The following is a 22669-nucleotide window of genomic DNA, read 5'->3' as shown; positions in this document are numbered from 1 at the left end:
TATGTCCTTTAAGTGAGACCAAAACAACACAATACTCCAGATGTGTCTCACCAATGACCTGTACAACTGTAACAAAACATCTCTACTTTTATATTCCATTCTCCTTGTAATAAATGACAATAATGCATTTGCCTTCCTAATCGCTTGCTGTACCCGCATACCAACTTTTTGCGTTTCATGTACGAGGACACCCATATTCCTTGGCATCTCAGTTCTGCATTCTCTCTCATTTAAATAATATGTTGCTTTTCTATTTTTCCAGCCAAAGTGGACACATTCACACTTTCCCACTTTACACTCCATCTGCCAAATCTTTGCCCACTCACATAACCTATCTAAATCCCTTCACAAACTCTTTAGGTCCTCTTCACAACTTACTCTCCTACCTATCTTTGTGTTATTAGCAAAGTTAGCAACCATACATTGTTGCTTCATCCAAATCACTTCATCCAGCACTGATCCTTGTGGCACTCTTGCCAACCTAAAAATGACCCATTTATGCCTACTCTGTTTCCTGTTAGCTAACCAATCCTCTATCCATGCTAATATGTGACCCCCCCTATACCATGGGCTTTTATCTGTTTAGTAACTTACGTAACATCACCCGGCTCTGCCGCTGCCGCAGTTATCTGCTGCTGCCGCAGTTATCTGCTGCTGAAACCCTCACCCATGTATTTGTACCTTTAGACTCAACTATTCCAACGCACTCCTGGCCAGTCTTCCCTCTTCCAACCTCCATAACCTTGAGGCCACCCAAAGCTCTATCATCCCTATCCTCACTGACTTACACTGGCTCCCAGTTAAGCATTGCCTCTATTTTGAAATTCTCATCCTTGTTTTCAAATCCCTCCATGGCTGCGTCATTCCCTATCTGTGTAATCTCCCCCAGCGCCATAACTCAGATAACTGCTCCTCCAACTCTGGAGTCCTAAGCATCCACGACTTTAAATCGCTCCAACACTGGTGGCTACCAAAGCCCTACGTTCTGGAATTCCCTCGCTACACCTTTCCTCCTCTCTTTCCTCCTTTAAGACACTCCTTCCAAACTACATCTTTGACCAAGTTTTTGGTCATCTGCCTTAATATCTCCTTATGTGATTGTAATTTTGTTTGATAATGCTCCTGTGAAGCACCTTGGGGCATTTTACTACATTAAAAGGCAATATATAAATACAAGTTGTGGTTGTTTGATAAATTCATGCCAGAATTCAAAACTTTGGTGAACGGGAATGGGGCGAAATTGTTCTACAGTGGCAGCATAAAACAGGCGATAGATAGCAAATTTTGCACCTTGCTTTGATTTTACTATTGACTGAATGGTAGCAGATCTTTGTGAAGTAAATCTATACATAAAATAAATTTACCTTTGCTATGTGCAAAGTGTTTTCTACTAAAATTAGTGTATGCGTTTAAATGTTTTTGTCAAAGTCATGCCTGTAGCTAGTCAGTGATTTTGATTAGACAACAGAGCTTTAGAGCTGCAGCAAAATTAAAGTGGCTTTAGTACTACGGACCATGGACAGATCCGTGACATATTATACTGGTGGGCCAATCCAGGCTGGAGCCTCATCCCTACTACATCCCACGTGGTGAGCTCCAAATCTCAGGTAAGCTGACTGAGAAGCATCAACCAGAGGAAACTGCGCATGCAGACTGACTTCTTGTGACGAATGATCTCACCTGAAACGTGCCTTTCACTTCCAGATGCGGACTGACCTGCTGTGCATTTCAAGCAATGTCTCCTTTTATGGACAGATTTCAAACAATCACATTGTTCTTAATATAATGAGATTTCATGGCACGCTAGTTAAGTTTTATTTTAACCCACCTGCCCTAATGACAGAGGCACAGCATCTTGTGTGTGAGTGCGGCCAATCTTAATGATGTCAGCAAACTCGTTGGCCTTGTCCTCAAGTGCATCATGGAGCTTCTGCAGTCCAGGCAGCAGCACCTCATGGACCTCCTTCGCTGCAGCAATGTGCATGGCAGTTGGGAAAGTGTCGTTGGAACTCTGGCAATGAAGGAAAGAAGAAAAAACAAAGATCAAAACTGACTCTACAGTGAATTTAGATTCATTAGACGCCCTATTAGTACATAATTATTTTTATAAGCTGCATTTTCAAACAACTTAAAACTACAGATGGCGTGCAAAATTTCAACTTTGCAAATAACTACAATCAGGTGAAAATTGAATCTTCTAGTGCATTACTAATGCAGTCACATTTCTGAAAGAACCCTCCCCCCAAAAATAAACATATTTCCTATTGAGTACAAGATAACAAACAGTGTACAGACAGAACAAAAGCAATAATGCAAATATCTGTCACACTTTTCCTGGATTATGAAACAGAGAAAAAGTTTTTAAACTCCAAGGGGATGGAACGGAGGCCTAGACCAGTACCTGGCTTTTGTTTACATGATCATTTGGATGTACCGGATCCTTGCTGCCCAGTTTACCTCCAAGAATCTGAATTGCCCTGTTGCTGATCACTTCATTCACATTCATGTTAGTTTGTGTCCCAGAGCCGGTTTGCCATACGACTAGAGGAAAGTGATCATCCAATTTCCCAGCAATCACCTGCACAATAAACACATAGCAAACCTCATTTTCCGATCCTTGTGCCAGTTGAACAAGAGAACTGCAGGTTTAATTCACCTGAACTGACAAAGAAAATCAGAAGGAAAATAATTTGTTCATAGTATAATACACAGCGCACAAAATGTTGCCTGAGTCAAAGAACATTGGGATTTGCAAGTGGAATGGTAAGTTTTGCTGTACTACAATATCTAATATCGATATTTTGTGGTACTAATCACATTTCTTTACTAAATTAAGTTATGCAATTGTAACTTACTGTCGATCACCACTGGGCATCAATGCAGAGTACTGCTGTACAATTACGAAACACCATTCACTGGCTAGATTACAGAATTACAACAATACTGCTCAGAGAATTTTCCAAAGTAAGGGGAAAGAGAAAAATGTTTTTAACAGATTTTCAAGAGCAAAAAAATTGTTTATAATCACATTTATCTTCAATTCTTAAAATACAATTTTATGCTGTAATAGTGCTACCATAAACCAATTATTATCTTCCCCCATGAGATTTCCAGTATTGGGGATTTTTCTTGTGAGGGCAGGCAGAAAAAGAGGGGGTGATTACATGGAATTACATTGAAATTACAAGAGATAAGCCTTTAGGCGCAACCTGTTCATGTTGGTGTTTATGCTCCAGAAAGGCAGCAGGGAATGGGCATGATTCATTGTTTATTTAAGTCTATAATATCTGAAGCAGTGACTTGGAGGTCAGTATTAATAGTTTCAGTAGTTTCTAGTGTGCACTGAATTCAAGGCCTTTTTAATGAAGAGCAGAATTATCAGCACTTACAACCAGAAAAGTACAAGCAGTGTACGCTTTACTAGGTCCTGTAGCTCCAGTAAGACACATTGATATAAGTTTTAATCCATCACAAAACTAATGTTAGTTGCGTTCTGTACCTTTTCTTTTTAATGTAATTTTCTGAAAATCAGATTTACTGAGTCAGCAGAACACAATAAATCATTTGTATTGTCTCTGCTCTGGGAAGCAGGAAGTCCCTCTCTGTATCAGATGTCGCTACAATGAGGAAACTGGCACAGTGGTAATGTCACTGAAGTAGTAATCCAGAGGCCCAGGCTATTGGCCTGGAGACACGAGCTCAAATCCCACCATGGCAGCTGGTGGAATTTAAATTCAATTAATTCATAAAAATCTGGAATTGAAAGCTACTCTCAGTTTCACAGAACCATCACTATCATCGTTTGTCATAAAAACCAATCTGGTTCACTAATGTCCTTTTAGGGAAGGAAATCGAACGTCCTTACTTGGTCTGGCCTACATGTGACTCCAGACCCACAGCAATGTCGTTGACTCTTAATTGCCCTCTGAAATGGCCTAGCAAGGCACTCAGTTGTCAAGGGAAATTAGGGTTGGGTAACAAATGCTGGCCGTGCCATCACAAGAAAGAATTTTAAAAATGACTCCGGAGGGAAGGAGGCACAAAATGAAGTCTTCATGAGCTGGCAAAAATCAGTGTTGTTGTAACAAGGTACTTAACACATTGATCTGCATAGATACTTCAAACAGAGATAAGGAGGAATACTCTGAACAGAAAATGCTTTGTTCTATTTCTTTCCTAAGAAGAAATATTATAGGTTAAGGCCATTGTGCGGGTTAGACTTTTTTTTTTTAAAAAGCCCGCCGGAAAACCACAAAGTGCTCCGAAATTCAACAACCGCTTTTTCCTGCTCTCAACAATGGTTGGGGGGGGGGAAGTGAAAGAGGGTACAGAGAGAGAGAGACAGAGACAGAGACAGGGAGGGGGGGAGGGGAGGTGGGGTCAGGCCACAGAGAGGGAGGTGGGAGATGGGTCGGGGGGGGGGGGGGGGGGGGTGTGAACAGGATCCAGGGGGGGAAACCAGACTGGCTCAGGTATAAAATCAAAACCCGATCCGACCACAGCCAACCCCAACTCGACCCGAGCCCCGATTCCTTTATTGTTTTTTCACTCCTGACATGAATATCCTTCATCCGTTCCGGCAGCAGGCTATTCCTGCAGATGGAGTTGTGGGAAATCATGGGTAAGCCTGATCCCATGACTTGCCAGAAGCAGAACTGTCCAGGCCGACCCGAGCCCGAATGCTGGACTCGGAATATAGACCCGACACAAACCTGGGTCTAGTCGAGTTCGGGTCGGATAGCCAGGCTTTAAGGAGGAACGAGACCCGTGGGGTGGTAACAAGAGACCCATAGAGGGGGCAGGGGAAATGAGACCCAGAGAGAGGGGGGGTGATGAAACTTGGGGAGGGGGGGGGGGGGGGGGAAATGAGACCCAGAGAGGGTGGCGGGGGGAATGGGGAACAAGACCCAGAGAGAGGAGTGAGGGAAGACAGGACCCAGAGACAGACACAGGGAGAGAGGGGAAGGAGAGAGAGCAATCAAGATCTCTCCTGACAGATGGGCATCTATCTGTAACACTCCGCATTCTTATAAGAACCGTGCGGGCAGACACTGACTACTTGCGCAAGCAAAGAAGTGCCAGGTATCTCAATAAATCAATATCCAATATACCAAAGTGATTATTGACAACGCAGCCGGCAGCTGACGTCATCAGACTGCGCCAATCTGCGCACATGCGCAGATTGGCTCATACTCTCTGCGCATGCGCTGTGTTCCGCATTGCCCTGACTGGTTGCTGCATGCACAGATTACGTCATCGAGTAACACGTGCAGACAGCGGGGGTGGGGGAAGCGGGGAGAGCGCGAACGAAGACCTTGGTGGTGGCGGCGGGTGCGCTCTCCTCCCCGCCACCCCCAGCCCGCCCGCTCGCTCTCACCAACCCCCACACCCCTGGCCCACCCACTCGCTCGCTCTCCCGCTCTCTCCCTTGTGTGCTGCCACGTGTTTAGGTTGCCTTCGTGTGATTATTTGAGCAGCGCCATCTTTATTCCTGGCAGCTGCTGATGTCGCAGACTTTGACGTTTTAGTGGCACAGGCTACATGTGCCACTGCAGCACCACCTAGTGGTAGCATTGTCAGAAAATGACGCCTATAGTGACAAGAAAGTAAGTCAATAAATTAGATGTCTCATTTAAAGCTTGTTCACAAAAATGCACATTTGTTGCACTATTGTTTTGATCAATAATAAGAAATTTTTAATGCCTTTATCTTTCCAAAATTGTCTCACCGGTCCCCTATGTAAGACAAAAATTGTAATGTGGCCCCCCACGCGAAAAAGTTGGACACCACTGACCCAAGGTAGGGTATTTTAAAACACATATTTAAAGCCTTGTGTTATGTAAACTCATTTTAAAAATGGCAAAAATCACTTAGGGAATGTCTTGATTTCTACACTCTGGCATGCATTACATTTACTTGGGAAAAAAGCTCAGTGACATGTTGAAAGTTGCTGGACTTTTACTTCTATATAAATGTTGCAATTCTGCTGTTATCCATTTGGCATCACACTGTTCTAGAACTTGTATTGAGGGATACCAGGCAAGAAAATCCAAGGAATTTCCAGAGGTCAGCAATGTAAGTTTCTCATGAATATAACTGTACAGTGTAATGGGGCTGAGTGATATTGGCAAAAGCAGTTTGCTGCTGACCCATATATAATAGTTAGTAAATATAATGTAACGGATAGCTTTAATAAACCGTAATCTATGATTAACTGTTCAGGATTCCTCAACAAAATCCATGTTGCATTTGCAGTTTTAAAAACAGTCAGGGAAGGCACAGTACAAAATGATGTTTCAATGACCATGTTAGAAACAGTCATTAACTGATTTTCTTTTGCTACGAATTGGACCAGTTTTACAAGTATGTCAAAGATCAGTAACTGCAATGTGCATCATTTACTATTAAGTTTGAGGGCCGATAACCTGAGTGGCCAATGTCATTTTAAAGTTGTCTTTAAACTGCTCAACTTTTTGTAGAAAAGCTTTTTGTTAATAATTATCTTGTCAGAGCTGAATCGGAATTGACAGTGATAGACTGAGATATAGACATAAGTGAATTTAAGAGAATTGCTTTATTGGAGGAACTGAAGGGCGCGCTTTATTTGTAATTGTGTTTATCTAAATTTGTCACTTGCTTTGGTGAGTAAATGACATTTTGTCCATGAGATATTTTGTTGTGACTGTATTTTAGAATCCAGGACCCAGTTTAACAGTCTGTCAAGATGAATAAACTTGTCTTGGCTACCTGCCATTAATCTCTCTGCCCCTTCCTGTCCCACTCTGCTTTTCTGTTTTACATGACTCTTCTGAAGTACTATCTGCTCCATCCCATAAAATTCTCCTGCTTTGGAGATCACTGCCCTTTTGTTGGCTGTCTGCCTTCAGACACATATTACAAGCAGATGGAGAAGTTGCACAAACATTGACCATCATGGGTTAAATTGTCTTGTGACAATAGCAGTGTGAGAAATGGTCAGTCTTCCTATTGCTGATTTTTCTACTGCCTCACCTCAATGACCACAATAACAATCCTCTCCTCGAGTTTCATCATTTATTGGATGAATTTGCACTCCTGACAGTGTCAATCCACAGCGGTCATCTGATAAGGTCCATCTACCACCCCGTGACATGATGTAGCTAGCTCTATTCTGGAACAAAAGTAATTCGCATTGGCATTGCATACTATTTTGCTTGCTAGCTAGCTAAAACAGTTGTGCTGCTCTCCACTGATGTTCATATGTTTAGCTACTTTATTTATAGGGAGAAATAAGTTTTAAATCAGACTGTGTTTTGATGGTATTAGATTGGCTATACACTTTATATACAGATTAATTGCCCCCATGTCCGTGGCTGAGTCAATAATTTTGTCAAATATCCGTGGTGCAACATGTCGGTGCCTATCCCTGGACCTATTATATCTTAAATTCAGTTCACCAGGCATGTGTTTCATTGAAGGCTCCTCTGTCAACCCCCCTGAAGAGATATTCCACTATAAAACGCCCATATTTACTTGCAATAGTGCGAGTAGGTGGGCTATGATAGGATTTACTATGTTAAAGGCATCACAACTTCACTGTCACTATGTACTGACTGGTATCACATAACACTTAGTGTTGCACAATACCTGCTATTTATAGTGAGATTATGGTTCAACAATCTGCTTTAAATCAGTTTGCAGTAGCCCAATCTGGCCAATGGATGTCACTGAGTTTCTCAGTTGCCAGCCAGCAGTATGTCAGCCATCTTGGTAAAGGTAAGTAAATGGAAAAGGACTAACTTTTTACATCTACTTTTAAAATATTTTGCTCCCTTACAATTTTCCTAGAGCTCCAACAATGCCATTTCCCCCATCTGGACATTTCATGTCGCCTTTATCCCACTGCTGCCAATGACCATGGTATGTCCCAGCTCCGAAACAGCTATTACTATTGCTGTCTCTCCTCCCAACTAGCATCTCCTTTTGTTTCTCCCTGTCTGCCGACTCAGCTATTCTGGCTTATATCTTGCTCCCTCTGAGAATGCATCATAATACAAGTTATAAACTGTTACCCTTCAGATTGTTCCTACCTCATCTGCTGCCTTTATAATGCTATTTGCAATCTTGGCATCCAAACCATATTCCATGTTCACTTCTGCAGCAGCGCGCTTCAGAATGCCAAAGGCTTTTATGACCTGGATCTGTGAATAAAAACAAAGATAAAACAACATGGAACATCTCTCTCTTACTTTTTTTGTTTACTCCCCAACAGAAGAGTTTTACTAAAATAATATGCCTAGAAAGTGCATATTGATTTAATAAAAATAATGTAATTTCATCATGGTTTAGTTTTACTTTAGTAGCAGACCATCTGTTATCTATTTCACTTATGGATGTTATACTGGAACAAGCAGAACCAGTTGAACGCTGCAGTGGGGGAAACTACGATTACACTGCCCATTCGCATCGCTGTGCAGTGGGGAAAGACCAAGCTCCCAAGGTGTTTCTTGGGTAGTAAACAAAATCATGCTCGCTGGGTTCCAACATCCAGTATAACCTCCAGTGATTCACTGATGGCACAGTCAGCTCGTTTCAGTCATCAAAAATTGAACAGCATTATACAAAAAAAACCTGAAGGGGTTTCCAGATGAAAATTTAAACCAAGTTTAAATCTGTCTGCTCAGATAAGTACCAAAAAAATCGAAGAGCAGGACGTTTTTCCCTATGGCCTGGCCACCATTTTCCCCTAAACTAACGTGGTTAAACTGCTTAGTCATTTGACATTTGTGGTACCTTGTTCCACACAAAATTGGCTTCGGCATTTGCCTATAAAACAGTGACCACACTTCAAAAGTAATTCATCGGCTGTGAGGCACTTGGAAAATTCTATGAAATGGAGGTTCTTTCTTTAAAGTGCTGTAGGGTATATGCCATCCTCCTTGCAAAGCTGTGTGGGCTGCTTGTGAATAGATGCTAAGAAAAGACCATGGACGGCTACTACGAGAACAAATGTGGCAGAATTTACAAAGTTAAGGACCACATTCAGCATTAAGGAAAAGTAATACACAACACCCCTTGTATCTCAAGATAATTAGATAAGGAAGGCCACTTAGCATCTCAATCCAATATGAACTTAAAGTGCAGCACTGAGTGGAATCAATGAAGCATCAGCAAGCAGCACAGAGTGCTATGAAGTGGATCGGTACCTGTGATCCTTACATCACTGAGTTGTCAAACTCAGCCGCATGAAGTAGAATTTATGCAGATTTTATACCGTGTGCCTCCCTGCATATTTATTTCAGATTGTCATGCACTAACTTCATTTGATACTGTAGAACAGGTATCATCCTGCGATTTATCTTTTAGTGGGAAGAAAAAAAAAGGCTTGCAATTATAGAATGCCTTTCACAACCAAAGAACATCCCAAAGTGCTTTACAGCCAATGAAGTAACCTTGAAGTTCTGCTCTCCTCTCCGACGGGATTTCCATTTGTATTTATCAAGATGCCTCTTAAACGTCATTATCGGACCTGCTTCCACCACCTCCCTCTGCAGCAGGTTCCAGGCACTCACCACCCTCTGTGTAAAGAACTTGCCTCGCACATCCCCTCTAAACTTTGCCCCTCTCACCTTAAACCTATGTCCCCTAGTAACTGACTCTTCCACTCTGTCCATGCCACTCATAACTCTGTAAACCTCTATCATGTCACCCCTCCACCTCCGTCGTTCCAGTGAAAACAATCCGAGTTTATCCAACCGCTCCTTGTAGCTAATGCCCTCCAGACTAGGCAACATCCTGGTAAACCTCTTCTGTACCCTCTCCAAAGCCTCCACGTCCTTCTGGTAGTGTGGCGACCAGAATTGCACGCAATATTCCAAGTGTGGCCTAACTAAGGTTCTGTACAGCTGCAGCATGACTTGCCTATTTTTATACTCTATGCCCCGACCGATGAAGGCAAGCATGCCGTATGCCTTCTTGACGACCTTATCCACCTGCGTTGCCACTTCCAGTGACCTGTGGACCTGTACGCCCAGATCTCTCTGCCCGTCAATACTCTTAAGGGTTCTGCCATTTACTGTATACTTCCCACCTGTATTAGATCTTCCAAAATGCATTACCTCACATTTGTCTGGATTAAACTCCATCTGCCATTTCTCCGCCCAAGTCTCCAACCGATCTATATCCTGCTGTATCCTCTGACAATCCTCATCACTATCCGCAACTCCACCAACCTTTGTGTCATCCGCAAACTTACTAATCAGACCAGCTACATTTTCCTCCAAATCATTTATATATACTACAAAGAGCAAAGGTCCCAGCACTGATCCCTGCGGAACACCACTAGTCACAGCCCTCCATTCAGAAAAGCACCCTTCCACTGCTACCCTCTGTCTTCTATGAACGAGCCAGTTCTGTATCCATCTTGCCACCTCACCTCTGATCCCATGTGACTTCACCTTTTGTACCAGGACCTTGTCAAAGGCTTTACTGAAGCCCATATAGATAACATCCACTGCCCTTCCTTCATCAATCATCGTTGTCACTTCCTCAAAAAACTCAATCAAATTAGTGAGACACGACCTCCCCTTCACAAACCCATGCTGCCTCTCGCTAATAATTTTGTTTGTTTCCAAATGGGAGCAAATCCTGTCCCGAAGAATCCTCTCTAATAATTTCCCTACCACTGATGTAAGGCTCACCGTCCTATAATTTCCTGGATTATCCTTGCTACCCTTCTTAAACAAAGGAACAACATTGGCTATTCTCCAGTCCTTTGGGACCTCACCTGTAGCCAATGAGGATGCAAAGATTTTTGTCAAGGCCCCAGCAATTTCTTCCCTTGCCTCCCTTAGTATTCTGGGGTAGATCCCATCAGGCTCTGGGGACTTATCTACCTTAATGCTTTGCAACACACCCAACACCACCCCCTTTTTGATAATGAGATGACTGAGACTATCTACACTCCCTTCCCTAGGCTCATCATCCACCAAGTCCTTCTCTTTGGTGAATACTGATGCAAAGTACTCATTTAGTACCTCACCCATTTCCTCTGGCTCCACACATAGATTCCCTTCTCTGTCCTTGAGCGGGACAACCCTTTCCCTAGTTACTCTATTGCTCTTTATATATGTATAAAAAGCCTAGGGATCATCCTTAATCCTGTTTGCCAATGACTTTTCATGACCCCTTTTAGCCCTCCTGACTCCTTGCTTAAGTTCCTTTCTACTGTCTTTATATTCCTCAAGGGATTCGTCTGTTCCTAGCCTTCCAGCCCTTACGAATGCTTCCTTTTTCTTTTTGATTAGGCTCACAATATCCCGCGTAATCCAACGTTCCCGAAACTTCCCAAACTTAACCGTCTTCCTCACAGGAACATGCTGGTCCTGGATTCTAATCAATTGACATTTGAAAGACTCCCACGTCAGATGTTGATTTACCCTCAAACAGCCACCCCCAATCTGAATTCTTCAGTTCCTGCCTAATATTGTTATAATTAGCCTTCCCCCAATTTAACACCTTCACCCGAGGACTACTCTTATCCTTGTCCACAAGTACCTTAAAACATATGGAATTATGGTTACCGCTCCCGAAACGCTCCCCTACTGAAACTTCGACCACCTGGCCGGGCTCATTCCCCAATACCAGGTCCAGTACGGCCCCATCCCTAGTTGGACTATCTACATATTGTTTCAAGAAGCCCTTCTGGATGCTCCTTACAAATTCTGCCCCATCTAAGCCCCTAGCACTAAGTGAGTCCCAGTCAATATAGGGGAAGTTAAAATCACCCACCACTACAACCCTGTTACCTTTACATCTTTCCAAAATCTGTCTACATATCTGCTCCTCTACCTCCCGCTGGCTGTTGGGAGGCCTGTAGAAAACCCCCAACATCGTGACTGCACCCATCCTATTCCTGAGCTCCACCCATATTGCCTCGCTGCACGATCCCTCCGAGGTGTCCTCCCGCAGTACAGCGGTGATATTCTCCTTAACAAGTAATGCAACTTCCCCCACCCCTTTTACATCCCCCTCTATCCCGCCTGAAGCTTCTAAATCCTGGAATATTTAGCTGCCAATCCTGTCCTTCCATCAACCAAGTCTCCGTAATAGCAACATCATAGTTCCAAATACTAATCCAAGCTCTAAGTTCATCTGCCTTACCTGTTATACTTCTCGCATTGAAACAAATGCACTTCAGACCACCAGTCCCGCTGTGCTCAGCAACATCTCCCTGCCTGCTCTTCCTCTTAGTCTTACTTGCCTTATTTACTAGTTCCCTCTCATTTATTTCACTTGCCATCCTACTGCTCTGGTTCCCACCCCCCCTGCCACACTAGTTTAAACCCTCCCGAGTGACGCTAGCAAACCTTGCAGCCAGGATATTTGTGTCCCTCCAGTTTAGATGCAACCCGTCCTTCTTGTACAGGTCCCATCTGTCCCTGAAGAGATCCCAATGGTCCAGTTATCTGATACCCTCCCTTCTACACCAGCTGTTCAGCCACGTGTTTAGCTGCACTATCTTCCTATTTCTAGCCTCACTGGCACGTGGCACAGGGAGTAATCCCGAGATTACAACCCTAGAGGTCCTGTTTTTTTTAAACTTTCTACCTAACTCCCTAAACTCCCCCTGCAGGACCTCGTCACTCTTCCTGCCTGTGTCATTGGTACCGATGTGTACCACAACGTCTGGCTGTTCACCCTTCCCCTTCAGAATGCCCCTGTCCGTTCAGAGACATCCTTGACCCTGGCACCAGGGAGGCAACATACCATCCTGGAGTCCCTTTCACATCCACAGAAGCGCCTATCTGTACCCCTGGCTACAGAGTCCCCTATAACTATTGCTCTTCTGCGCTTTGTCCCTCCCTGCTGAACAACAGTGCCAGCCATGGTGCCACTGCTCTGGCTGCTGCTGTTTTCCCCTGATAGGCCATCCCCCCCAACAGTATCCAAAACGGTATACTTGTTAGAGAGGGGGATAGCCACAGGGGATTCTTGCACTGACTGCCTGCCCCTTCTAGCGGTCACCCATCTATCTGCCTGTACCTTGGGTGTAACCAGTTCTCTAAAACTCCTGTCTATGACGCTCTCTGCCACCTGCATGTTCCTAAGTGCATCCAGTTGCTGCTCCAACCGATCCATGCGGTGAGGAGCTGCAACTGGGTACACTTCCTGGAGATGTAGTCGTCCGGAACGCTGGAAGCGTCACGGACCTCCCACATCTCACAGGTGAAGCACTTCACCCCTCTAACTGACATTTCTAGCACTAATTAATAAATTAATTTAAGATAAATAAATACTTATTAAATCCTTACTAAATGGTTTAACTATATGGTCCCTAGTGCTAGATTCCTACTATAAATATTAAATGCTAACTAAATACAGTAATCTCCTCCCTCTGGTTTAGTTACTCTACTTATTAATTAGTTAATTAGGGTTTTAATCAATTTTTATCAATGTTTTATTTTCAAATTCAGTAAAAAAAAATTCCCTACCAGCCAATCAGGTCACAGCTTTTCTGTGACATCACTTTCAGTTTTTTTTTAACCAAAGGTACGTTTTTTATACTTACCGGTCCGGAACTCTGCCCTCCAAGTCTTCTCCCAGTCAGCTGTGTACTTTGGAAGCTCTGGGCTCCCCTCACTGAGGACAGGTAGGAAATGAAAGGAGCTCGTCGCTCCCTCCTTACCGAACTTCTTCACTTACCAAAACTTCCACTGTGGCACTCTAGTGCAAACAAAGTCAGCACTGTAAAATGGCTCACTTTTATACTGATTCACTTTAGCCCCCTGAAAACTGGTTTAAACCAATTCTCTAATTAACAAGGTGCAGCTGCAAGCAGAGCCTGAGTGAATCCTGTTTAAAGCTGGTCTAAAACTCACCTTCCCCAACCCTAACAGCAATGGTTAAGTTGATCTGCTAAATAAAAGACAGATTAGATTGAAGATAAAATTAACCCCTAATTATCCTCACTTACCAAACTTCCACTGTAGCACTCTATTGCAACCCAAGTCAGCACTCCAGTGCAAACAAAAGTACTTGCTCACAGTATATTACATTTCTAGCCTTTGCCAGTTCTGATGAAAGGTCAGACCTGACGCATTAACTATTTTTGTCTCTGCAGATGCTGACACACCTGCTGAGTATTTCCAGCACTTTGTTTTATATTTCAGATTTCCAGCAACCGCAGTACTTTGCTTATATTTTAGAAGTAATTTTGCAGTTTATTCACTTTGTAATGTAGGAGACGCAGCTGCCAATTCGCACACAGCAAGCTCACACAAACAGCAATGTGACAACAACTAGATAATCTGGTTTAGTGATGTTGATTGAGGGATAAATATTGGCCGGACAAATGGAATAGGTCCCTTGCTCTTCTTCAAAATATTCCGATGGAATCTTTTACAGGGCAAACAAGGCCTTGGTTTACTGTCTCATAAGATAGACGGTGCCTCTGACAGTGCAGCACACCCTTAGTACTGCACTGGAATGTCAACCTTGATTTTTGTGCTCATTCCTGGGGTGGGCCTTGGACGCAACACGTTGACTCAGATGCAAGCCATAGCTGACACTGTCATGAGAAATCTCTTGAAAATTCTACAATTATTTGCCTTTTTAAAAATTACTTAAAATGATTCTCAAACACTATTTATTTAATAACTAATGAGAAATTATTTGCCTGCATTGTAGCCATCTAAATTAGAGACATTTAGTGCTGATTTGAGTGCCATATCATAGGTGCAGTGATAAAAATGCTTCAAGATTGTTTTTTACAAAGGCATTTAATTAAAGTAGTTGGAAAAATCTCAACAAGATGTCAGTTTCAATTTCTAAGATTTTCACCTGAAGCTGCAATGAGACAATTCCTATTAATCCATTTTCTTTAAATCAGTTACAATCCCAACCAATTACTGCCTATCCAGAAGCTTGTAACAAAGCAACCACTTTCCTGACCGTCTTACCAAGTGAATTAGAAAAAATTTCACTGTAATAGGAGGTGGGACAAGGATAGTGGGAAAAAATTATGACACTTAGAATCAGTTGCCAACTTTTTTTCTTTAAAATTAAAACTGCCAAATAACTTACTGGCATCCTCTCAGACACCCCTCCGATTTTAAAGTTCATCATTGATCTAACTGTCTGGGCTCCATAGTATTTTTCATCTGGCACCTTCAGTTCACCAAAGGTATCATTTTCAATTCTGTAGCCATCAGAGCTTTCCTGGAAAAACAAACAAATGTCAATTGTTTCAGTTTCTTCATCAATTGCAAAAAACTATCTTGTGTAATTTCCAAGTTAAATCTAAAACTCCACTAGAGGTGAAGCATGCCTGAAGCTTTAGAAATAATGAACAAAAATTAAACAATCTTTTTAAAACTTCCATTGATTGTGAACAATGACTGTACAGAGAATGTGGTTTCCCTCAAACTAAAAACAACTTACATGTATTTAGCACCTTTAACATAGTAGGATATTGTTACGATCGAGGCGGGAGGAGTGCACTGTTTATTCTAGTTCCACTTCTCCAAAGGTCACAACATATATTTAAATTCTCCCACTCATCGTTACAGAATCACAGAATAATAGTGTAGAAGAGGCCCTTCGGCCCATCGAGTCTGCACCGATGCACTAAAGACACCTGACCTGTCTACCTAATCCCATTTGCCAGCACTTGGCCCATAGCCTTGAATGTTATGACATGTCAAGTGCTCATCCAGGTACTTTTTAAAGGATGTGAGGCAACCCGCCTCTACCACCCTCCCAGGCAGGGCATTCCACACAGTCACCACCCTCTGGGTAAAAAAATTCTTCCTCAAATCCCCCTTAAACCTCCCGCCCCTCACCTTAAAGTTGTGACCCCTCGTACCTGACCCTTCAACTAAGGGGAACAGCAGCTCCCTATCCACCCTGTCCATACCCCTCATAATCTTGTACACCTCGATCAGGTCACCCCTCAGTCTTCTCTGCTCCAGCGAAAACAACCCAAGCCTATCCAACCTCTCTTCATAGCTTAAATGTTCCATCCCATGGCAACATCCTGGTGAATCGTCTCTGCACCCCCTCCAATCCTTCCTATAATGTGGCGACCAGAATTGCATACAATACTCCTGCTGTGGCCTTACCAAAGTTCTGTACAACTCCAACATGACCTCCTTGCTTTTGTAATCTATGCCTTGATTGATAAAGGCATGTATCCCATATGCCTTTTTCACCACCCTATTAACCTGCCCTTCTGCCTTCAGAGATTTATGGACAAACACGCCAAGGTCCCTTTGTTCCTCGGAACTTCCCAGTGTCAGGCCATTCATTGAATACTTCCATGTCACATTACTCCTTCCAAAGTGCATCACCTCACAGTTTTCAGCATTAAATTCCATCTGCCACTTTTCTGCCCATTTGACCATCCCGTCTATATCTTCCTGTAACCTAAGACACTCAACCTCACTGCTAACCACTCGGCCAATCTTTGTGTCATCCGCAAACTTACTGATCCTACCCCCCATCTTATTCTCTATTTTTCCCCAGAATAAAACACACTAACCAGGTTTCTTTAATGATCAAAATTATCAGTTTATTATAAAACAAGTCTTAACCAGTAATGAAGTAAAGCATAAACACACAGATTGAAATTTTAAAAAGTTCCTTTTTTACCTGAGCCCCTCACACTCACACACCCACATACATCGGCTAACCAGAAAAATAAAAGGAATTTTTGTTTAGAGCTGTTACAGACCAAAAAACTCTTGGGCTGAATACTTGTTCATTCTTGAACAAACAGATGAGATACGTTGTATTCCAAAACTGGCATACAATCTAGCCTCCGAGTACATGTAGACGGGTCACTGGGATCTTTTAGAACAGTTCTTTTTAGGTGGCGTTGGGAATTAATTTAGCAGGCATTTCTTCAAAGACAGGAGACGAGATTAAAACAGCAGACTTCGCAGGGTCTTTTAGAGAGGTGCTGGAAAGCTGAGCTGGGTTGTGGTCTTCTCTCCTTCTGCAGCTTTGACTCTTTAAACATTCAGCAAGAATCTGGTCCTTTCCTCCATGACACTTGTTCAGCAGCAGGAGCTAAGTATCTCATTCCAGAAGGTAAACACTGACACTACAACCAAAAGCTTGCAAGTTTGCTGCTCTCCCGGGTGTGCACTGCTGCTCCTGGGCTTGTTCTGTCAAAGGGGCGTGCAACTGTCATTTCTCTGCACACATCTTCCTCAGTTATCAGGGCTTTTGTTCTATTTTTAACTTGAGTCATGTGACAACCAGTAAACGTTGCCACCAAGCCAGTTCTTTCAGTGCTCTCTTGATGACACTCTTCAAAAAAAAACTGGTCCAACATTTCTTCAGTTTGACTATGAATTCCTCAAAAAAATATTTCTAGTTCCACTTCTCCACAGGTCACAATATATATTTTTTTTAAATGTTTATCCAGTTGCTAATTTTGATGTTCATTAAAGAAACCTGGTTGGCATATTTTATTCTGGGATAAAGAGTAGAGTATCTGTACTGATTAGAGGAAAATAACTTTTTCAAACTGCTTCAGTGTGAGCTTTAAAGGGCAAAACTTGCACCTGCTATTCTTTATCAAACAGAGTTGCTCTTTAATGTGACCTTTAAACAAATGGGCGTAGAAATGTATGACTGCTGACACAGCAGAATGTTTCTTTTTGCCAAAATAGACAGAGAAGGTCAAATGGCAACAGTGTTGAGCAACTCTATTGGACCAATTTCTGACCTGCTCCATGATGAATAGTAAATAAGTAACTCTCAAATATGGGTGTTGCAATCTTGAATAGATCACAAACCCACAATTAAGCATTAACTCCAAAGCAACTGAATGCAGACCACAGTTCATACAATAATGTGCCATTGTATTGTACAAAGATATACACAATTCTGGTGTGATGCAAACTATAACCCCAATTTGGTGAGCTTCACATACCAGTAAAAAAAGCAAAGGCTCTGGAGCCTGACAACATCCTCGCAGGAGGGCTGGAATCTATGCACCAGAGCTAATTGCTCCCCGAACCAAACAATTCCAGTCAGCTACAGTGGGTACTGGTAGGCCTGCAGGTCCTGGTGTTATTAGGTTTGCTTCAAAAGACGTTCTCTAAACAGGTTTTACTCCAGGACTCAAAACATTGAGGAATAATCCTCAATGATTGTACATTTTCAGTATCCTGGAAAGATGGTCCCCTTTCTTATTTCCTCTTTTTCCTTCAATCCACACCATTGTGAAGAAAAATCACTTTTATTGGCAGACAAAACTCTTTGGATCAACCTCAAACTCTTACTCGCAGATTGAAGCTATTGCTCCAAATCAATGCTCAGCTCTAACGTCTCCATTTTATGGTATTGCTGTTAAAATCAATAGCCACCAACCAATGATTCTTGATTAATTATTAGGTATTCTAAATGTCCAGAAAATTCTACATGCTGGAAATTTACAGGGCAAAATTGCTTTTGCTTAAATGTGGTTAGATATTGGAATACAAACATCTGATGCCAGTACCGTTTGAGTAATATATGTTTGCAGATTTTTAAAAATACATACACCTTTTCATTTCCACAGTAACTGCAAAAGGGCATTTCAGTGCATTCACAAGGTTATTAATTGGAATTTAACTGTATAAGACTAAAAACCATTTCTTAAAGAAACACAGCAAGTTGGCCTACATCTGTGGGGAGAACAGATAATGGGCTGAATTTTACTAGCCCTCCGACGTCAGGGATCGTAGTTGGGGGGGGGGGGGGGGGGGTAGGGGCTAGAAAATACTTCCGGGAGAGGCCCACCACGACCCCCAATGCTGCCCGCCGCATTTTACCAGCAGTGGCGAGGCCTTGGTGTGGCCCCGCTGCCACTTGCAGCGCAGGGACCTGAATTTTAATATTAAAATGAATTAAAATTAATGCAAATCAACTTACCTCGTCCCGGCGGTTGTCCCACGCCGATATTCCGGCCAATGGCCAGAACTCCCATGCCTTCGGAACTCCGAAGCGTGACACTGGCCCTGGGCGGGGGGAGGGAAGAGGGTGGAAGCAGTGAAATTATCAGGGCGAGGGGTGAGTGGGGAAACTCTTTTGATTGGTAGGGGTGATGGTGGGAAGGGGTTAAGGTTAAAATTGTTAAAAGTCAGGTGAGGGGGAAAAGGTCCGGATTTGCATAGAAGTTGCTTGGCGGGGGAATGTCCTATTAATCAATCAATTCTTCCTTGGGGTGTGGGGAGTGAAAATGTGCAACTACACTTTTCCACATTCTTTGTCTTTAAAAATTCAAATGCACCTAAAGGGGTGGAAGCGCTTTAAAAATGGCGGTGGCGCTGGACGCCATTGCCGGGGATGGAGTGGCTGCCTCCTCTATGTCATTGGGGGGGGGCGACCGCCTCCATTTAAATGAGTCCCCACACGAAATATCATGGGGGCTCAGCGGCGCACAAGTCGTGTTGGCGCCACGCCTTCTACAACTCTTGGCGGCGAGCTTACAAAATTCAGCTCAATGTTCCAGCTGGGTACCCCGCAACAGAACTGAACAATCAGGAACCATCACCCATTTACTGGATTTGTACATCGAAGAACACAGTGACAGTAGTACATCTTTAATTAAGTGTGCCATTCACGCTTTGAAACTTTACGTAAAGTTAAAATGGCAATTAAGGCACGAAATCCATGTTGCACAAGTTTGCATTGCAATTGCTGAAAAAGCAGCTACAACACTCAAAGCCATTCCAACAGTTAACAATGTTAAATTATCATTTAGTTGACAATAATGCAAAACTGATCGATTGGTTTTTGAACTACTTTTACAAATTAGTCATCAGCTCATCTCTGATTGATGGTCGCAACACATACCAATATTGACTTATGTGTATGTTATACACGGACACAGACACACTGACTGGGACAAGCTGGCAAATCTCCAGCTTTTGTTGCTGTCATTCAATCTTCACCTGGGAGGAGTCTCTCCCTTTCTGTTCTGCCCTCTTTCTAACCACAGTTTTGACTACTCAAAATACTTGCCTCAAGTTCCAACTTTTTTTTAATAAAAGGCTATCTGCCCGTTTTAGAAAACGTGATATGTTAGCTATTTTGGTGGCCTGATCCTCAGGATTAAAAAAAATTGGTTTCAAAGCAGTTATTTCCTTACAGAATCCATGACTACGTTAAAAAGGAAGTGGATAAATATTAAGTTATAATACTTTTCAAAATGTAAATGATTTGGGAAAATAGAGCATCTTTCAAAGAGCAGCTACAGGTACAAAAAGGTTCTTTCTATTCTGTAAAATTCTATATACAGTTATAATTGTTATGCAGCATGAATTTAAAAATAGCAAACATCGTTCACTTCTCTATAATCACATCCAGTGGTTCTACAAACACCTACTCAGTGTTGCTCCAGGAAAGATTAAACCTACTGGTAAAGAATGATGTCTGCCTGCGGTACTCTCCGCATGAACTCCTTCGTTAGTCTCAAAGGCGGCTTTTATAACAACAGGAGAAAGAAGTTTGCAATCCATTTGCTAACAACCGGTGGAGGAGAAATCGAATGTACAGAGCAGGCTCAATTTTTGATGTTTGTTGACAGATGAACAGGCCCGAGGCCTACTATACACTGGATAATTCCTGATCTCTTTCACTCCGCGCTTTGAACCAAAGGAAACGGCGATCGAATCAAGTCCAAATCGGGGGTTTTTTTAAAAAGAAAAAATGACATTAAAATGAATATAAATTAATAAAACAGGGGAAATCCTCAAAACTCCTCCCCCCCCCCCCAAACTAGTGCTGCTCCTGTGGGGTGACCTTGTCCAGTGGAACGTTTCCCGGGGAAACCCTGGCAACCCCGGGCTGCGCGCGCCCCGCAGGAGAAGGTGCAACAGAGCAGGTCCTGCCGAGAACAGGTCCACTCCCTGAGCCGAGCTGCCGGATACTCATCCGGTGCAAAAGCCCAAGCACATTGCGGGAGAGGCCGCTCTGCGTCCGCATTGCTCTTTCTCTCGTTGCATGGGTTTTATTTGAATTGCACTCACCATCCTCTTCCTGACTGCAACAGCAGCGGCTGGGTGCAACGTTCTGCCAAATAGCTGAGAGGTCTGTGCCAGGTGGATTTTGTACTGGAACCGCTGGAGGTTTTGGAGAAAACGGAACATGGTGCGGAAGAGACCGGGGAGGGATTAAGGGCAGAGTGGGAGAGGCCGCCAGAGGGAGCAGGAGATAGAACTGCATGAGGCAATTACAACCAGGCAACTAATTATAGCACCGACAGTGTAAAAATTTGAAAGGACAACAACTTGAAGATTTGCTTTTTTAAAAAAGAAACGTTGAGAACATGAATGAGTTTTCTTGTTCCAGAAATCTGAACTGTTGTCTCAATGTTGAAATCCAAACTTTGCTGTATTGCCCAAATGCAGTATTGACAGAACTCCAAAGTAAAGTTTACTAAGTCTCAATATTGCTAACGTCAATGGAATTAGGGTTGTTTTGATAGGAGAGTTGAAGAAAAGATTATCACGCTCCCCAGAAGCATCTTACTAATCTTTGATTTGTGAAATGATATGTGCATTTGTCCGAAATAAAAACAGAAATTGCTGGAAAAACTCAGCAGGTCTGGCAGCATCTGTGGAAAGAGAAGCAGAGTTAACATTTCAGGTCAGTGACCCTTCTTCAGAACTGGCAGATATAAGAAATGTAAAAGATTTTAAGCAAGTAAAGTGGGGGTGGGGCAAGAGATAACAAAAGAGAAGGTATTGATAGGACAAGGTCACAGAATAACTGACCAGAAGGTCATTGAGCAAAGGCAAACAATATGTTAATGGTGTGCAGAAAGACAAATCATTAGTCCAGATAGGATTAGATTAGAGATACAGCACTGAAACAGGCCCTCCGAGTCTGTGCCAAACATCAACCACCCATTTATACTAATCCCATATTCCTACCAAACATCCCCACCTGTCCCTATATTTCCCTACCACCTACCTATACTAGTGACAATTTATAATGGTCAATTTACCTATCAACCTGCAAGTCTTTTGGGAGGAAACCGGAGCACCCGGAGAAAACCCTCGCAGACACAGGGAGAACTTGCAAACTCCACACAGGCAGTACCCGGAATCGAACCCGGGTCCCTAGAGCTGTGAGGCTACGGTGCTAACCACTGCACCACTGTGCCGCCCTAATGGACTGAAAACTGAACAACCACAATAACAAACATGAAAAAAACAGTGGATAGGCACAGTAGAAACAAACTAAAATAAAATAAACACAAAAAATAAAAGAATAAAGAAAAAATAATTAAGGATAAAAGTAAAATGTGGGGCCCGTCATGCTCTGAAATTATTGAACTCAATGTTCAGTCCGGCAGGTTGTAGTGTGCCTAATCGGTAAATGAGATGCTGCTCCTCGAGCTTGCGTTGATGTTCACTGGAACACTGCAGCAATCCCAAGACAGAGATGTAAGCATGAGAGCAGGAGGGTGTGTTGAAATGGCAAGCAACCGGAAGCTCGGGGTCATGCTTTTGGACTGAGCGGAGGTGTTCCGCAAAGCAGTCACCCAGTCTCCGTTTGGTCTCCCCAATGTAGAGGAGACCTGATTGTGAGCAGCAAATACAGTATACTACATTGAAAGACGTACAAGTAAATCGCTGCTTCACCTGAAAGGAGTGCTTGGGGCCTTGGATAGTGAGGATAGAGGAGGTAA

General features: G+C 42.9%; 1 protein-coding gene across 2 annotated transcripts in view; it reads right to left on the bottom strand.

Annotated features, from left to right (window-relative positions):
- The window catches only part of fh (fumarate hydratase), a 32804-nt gene extending 11566 nt beyond the window's left edge, over positions 1-21238 (bottom strand). Inside the window, exons 1-5 of one of the 2 annotated variants that reach the window (XM_068045273.1) lie at positions 21003-21238; positions 15064-15198; positions 8070-8180; positions 2402-2578; positions 1829-2011 (exon numbers count right to left, since the gene is read on the bottom strand). In XM_068045273.1, the coding sequence (XP_067901374.1) occupies positions 1829-2011; positions 2402-2578; positions 8070-8180; positions 15064-15198; positions 21003-21122 (726 nt within the window). In that variant the 5' untranslated portion in view covers positions 21123-21238. Of the gene's footprint in view, positions 1-1828; positions 2012-2401; positions 2579-8069; positions 8181-15063; positions 15199-20390; positions 20844-21002 lie in introns of those variants that run through there. The other variant, XM_068045274.1, reaches the window with a different exon arrangement.
- Positions 21239-22669: the final 1431 nt, after the last annotated feature.

The sequence above is a fragment of the Heterodontus francisci genome, chromosome 13 (genome assembly GCF_036365525.1).
Source record: "Heterodontus francisci isolate sHetFra1 chromosome 13, sHetFra1.hap1, whole genome shotgun sequence".
Lineage (NCBI taxonomy): Eukaryota > Metazoa > Chordata > Chondrichthyes > Heterodontiformes > Heterodontidae > Heterodontus > Heterodontus francisci.
Note: the sequence above shows the minus strand (reverse complement) of the source record. Positions and strands in the feature narration are given on the sequence as shown.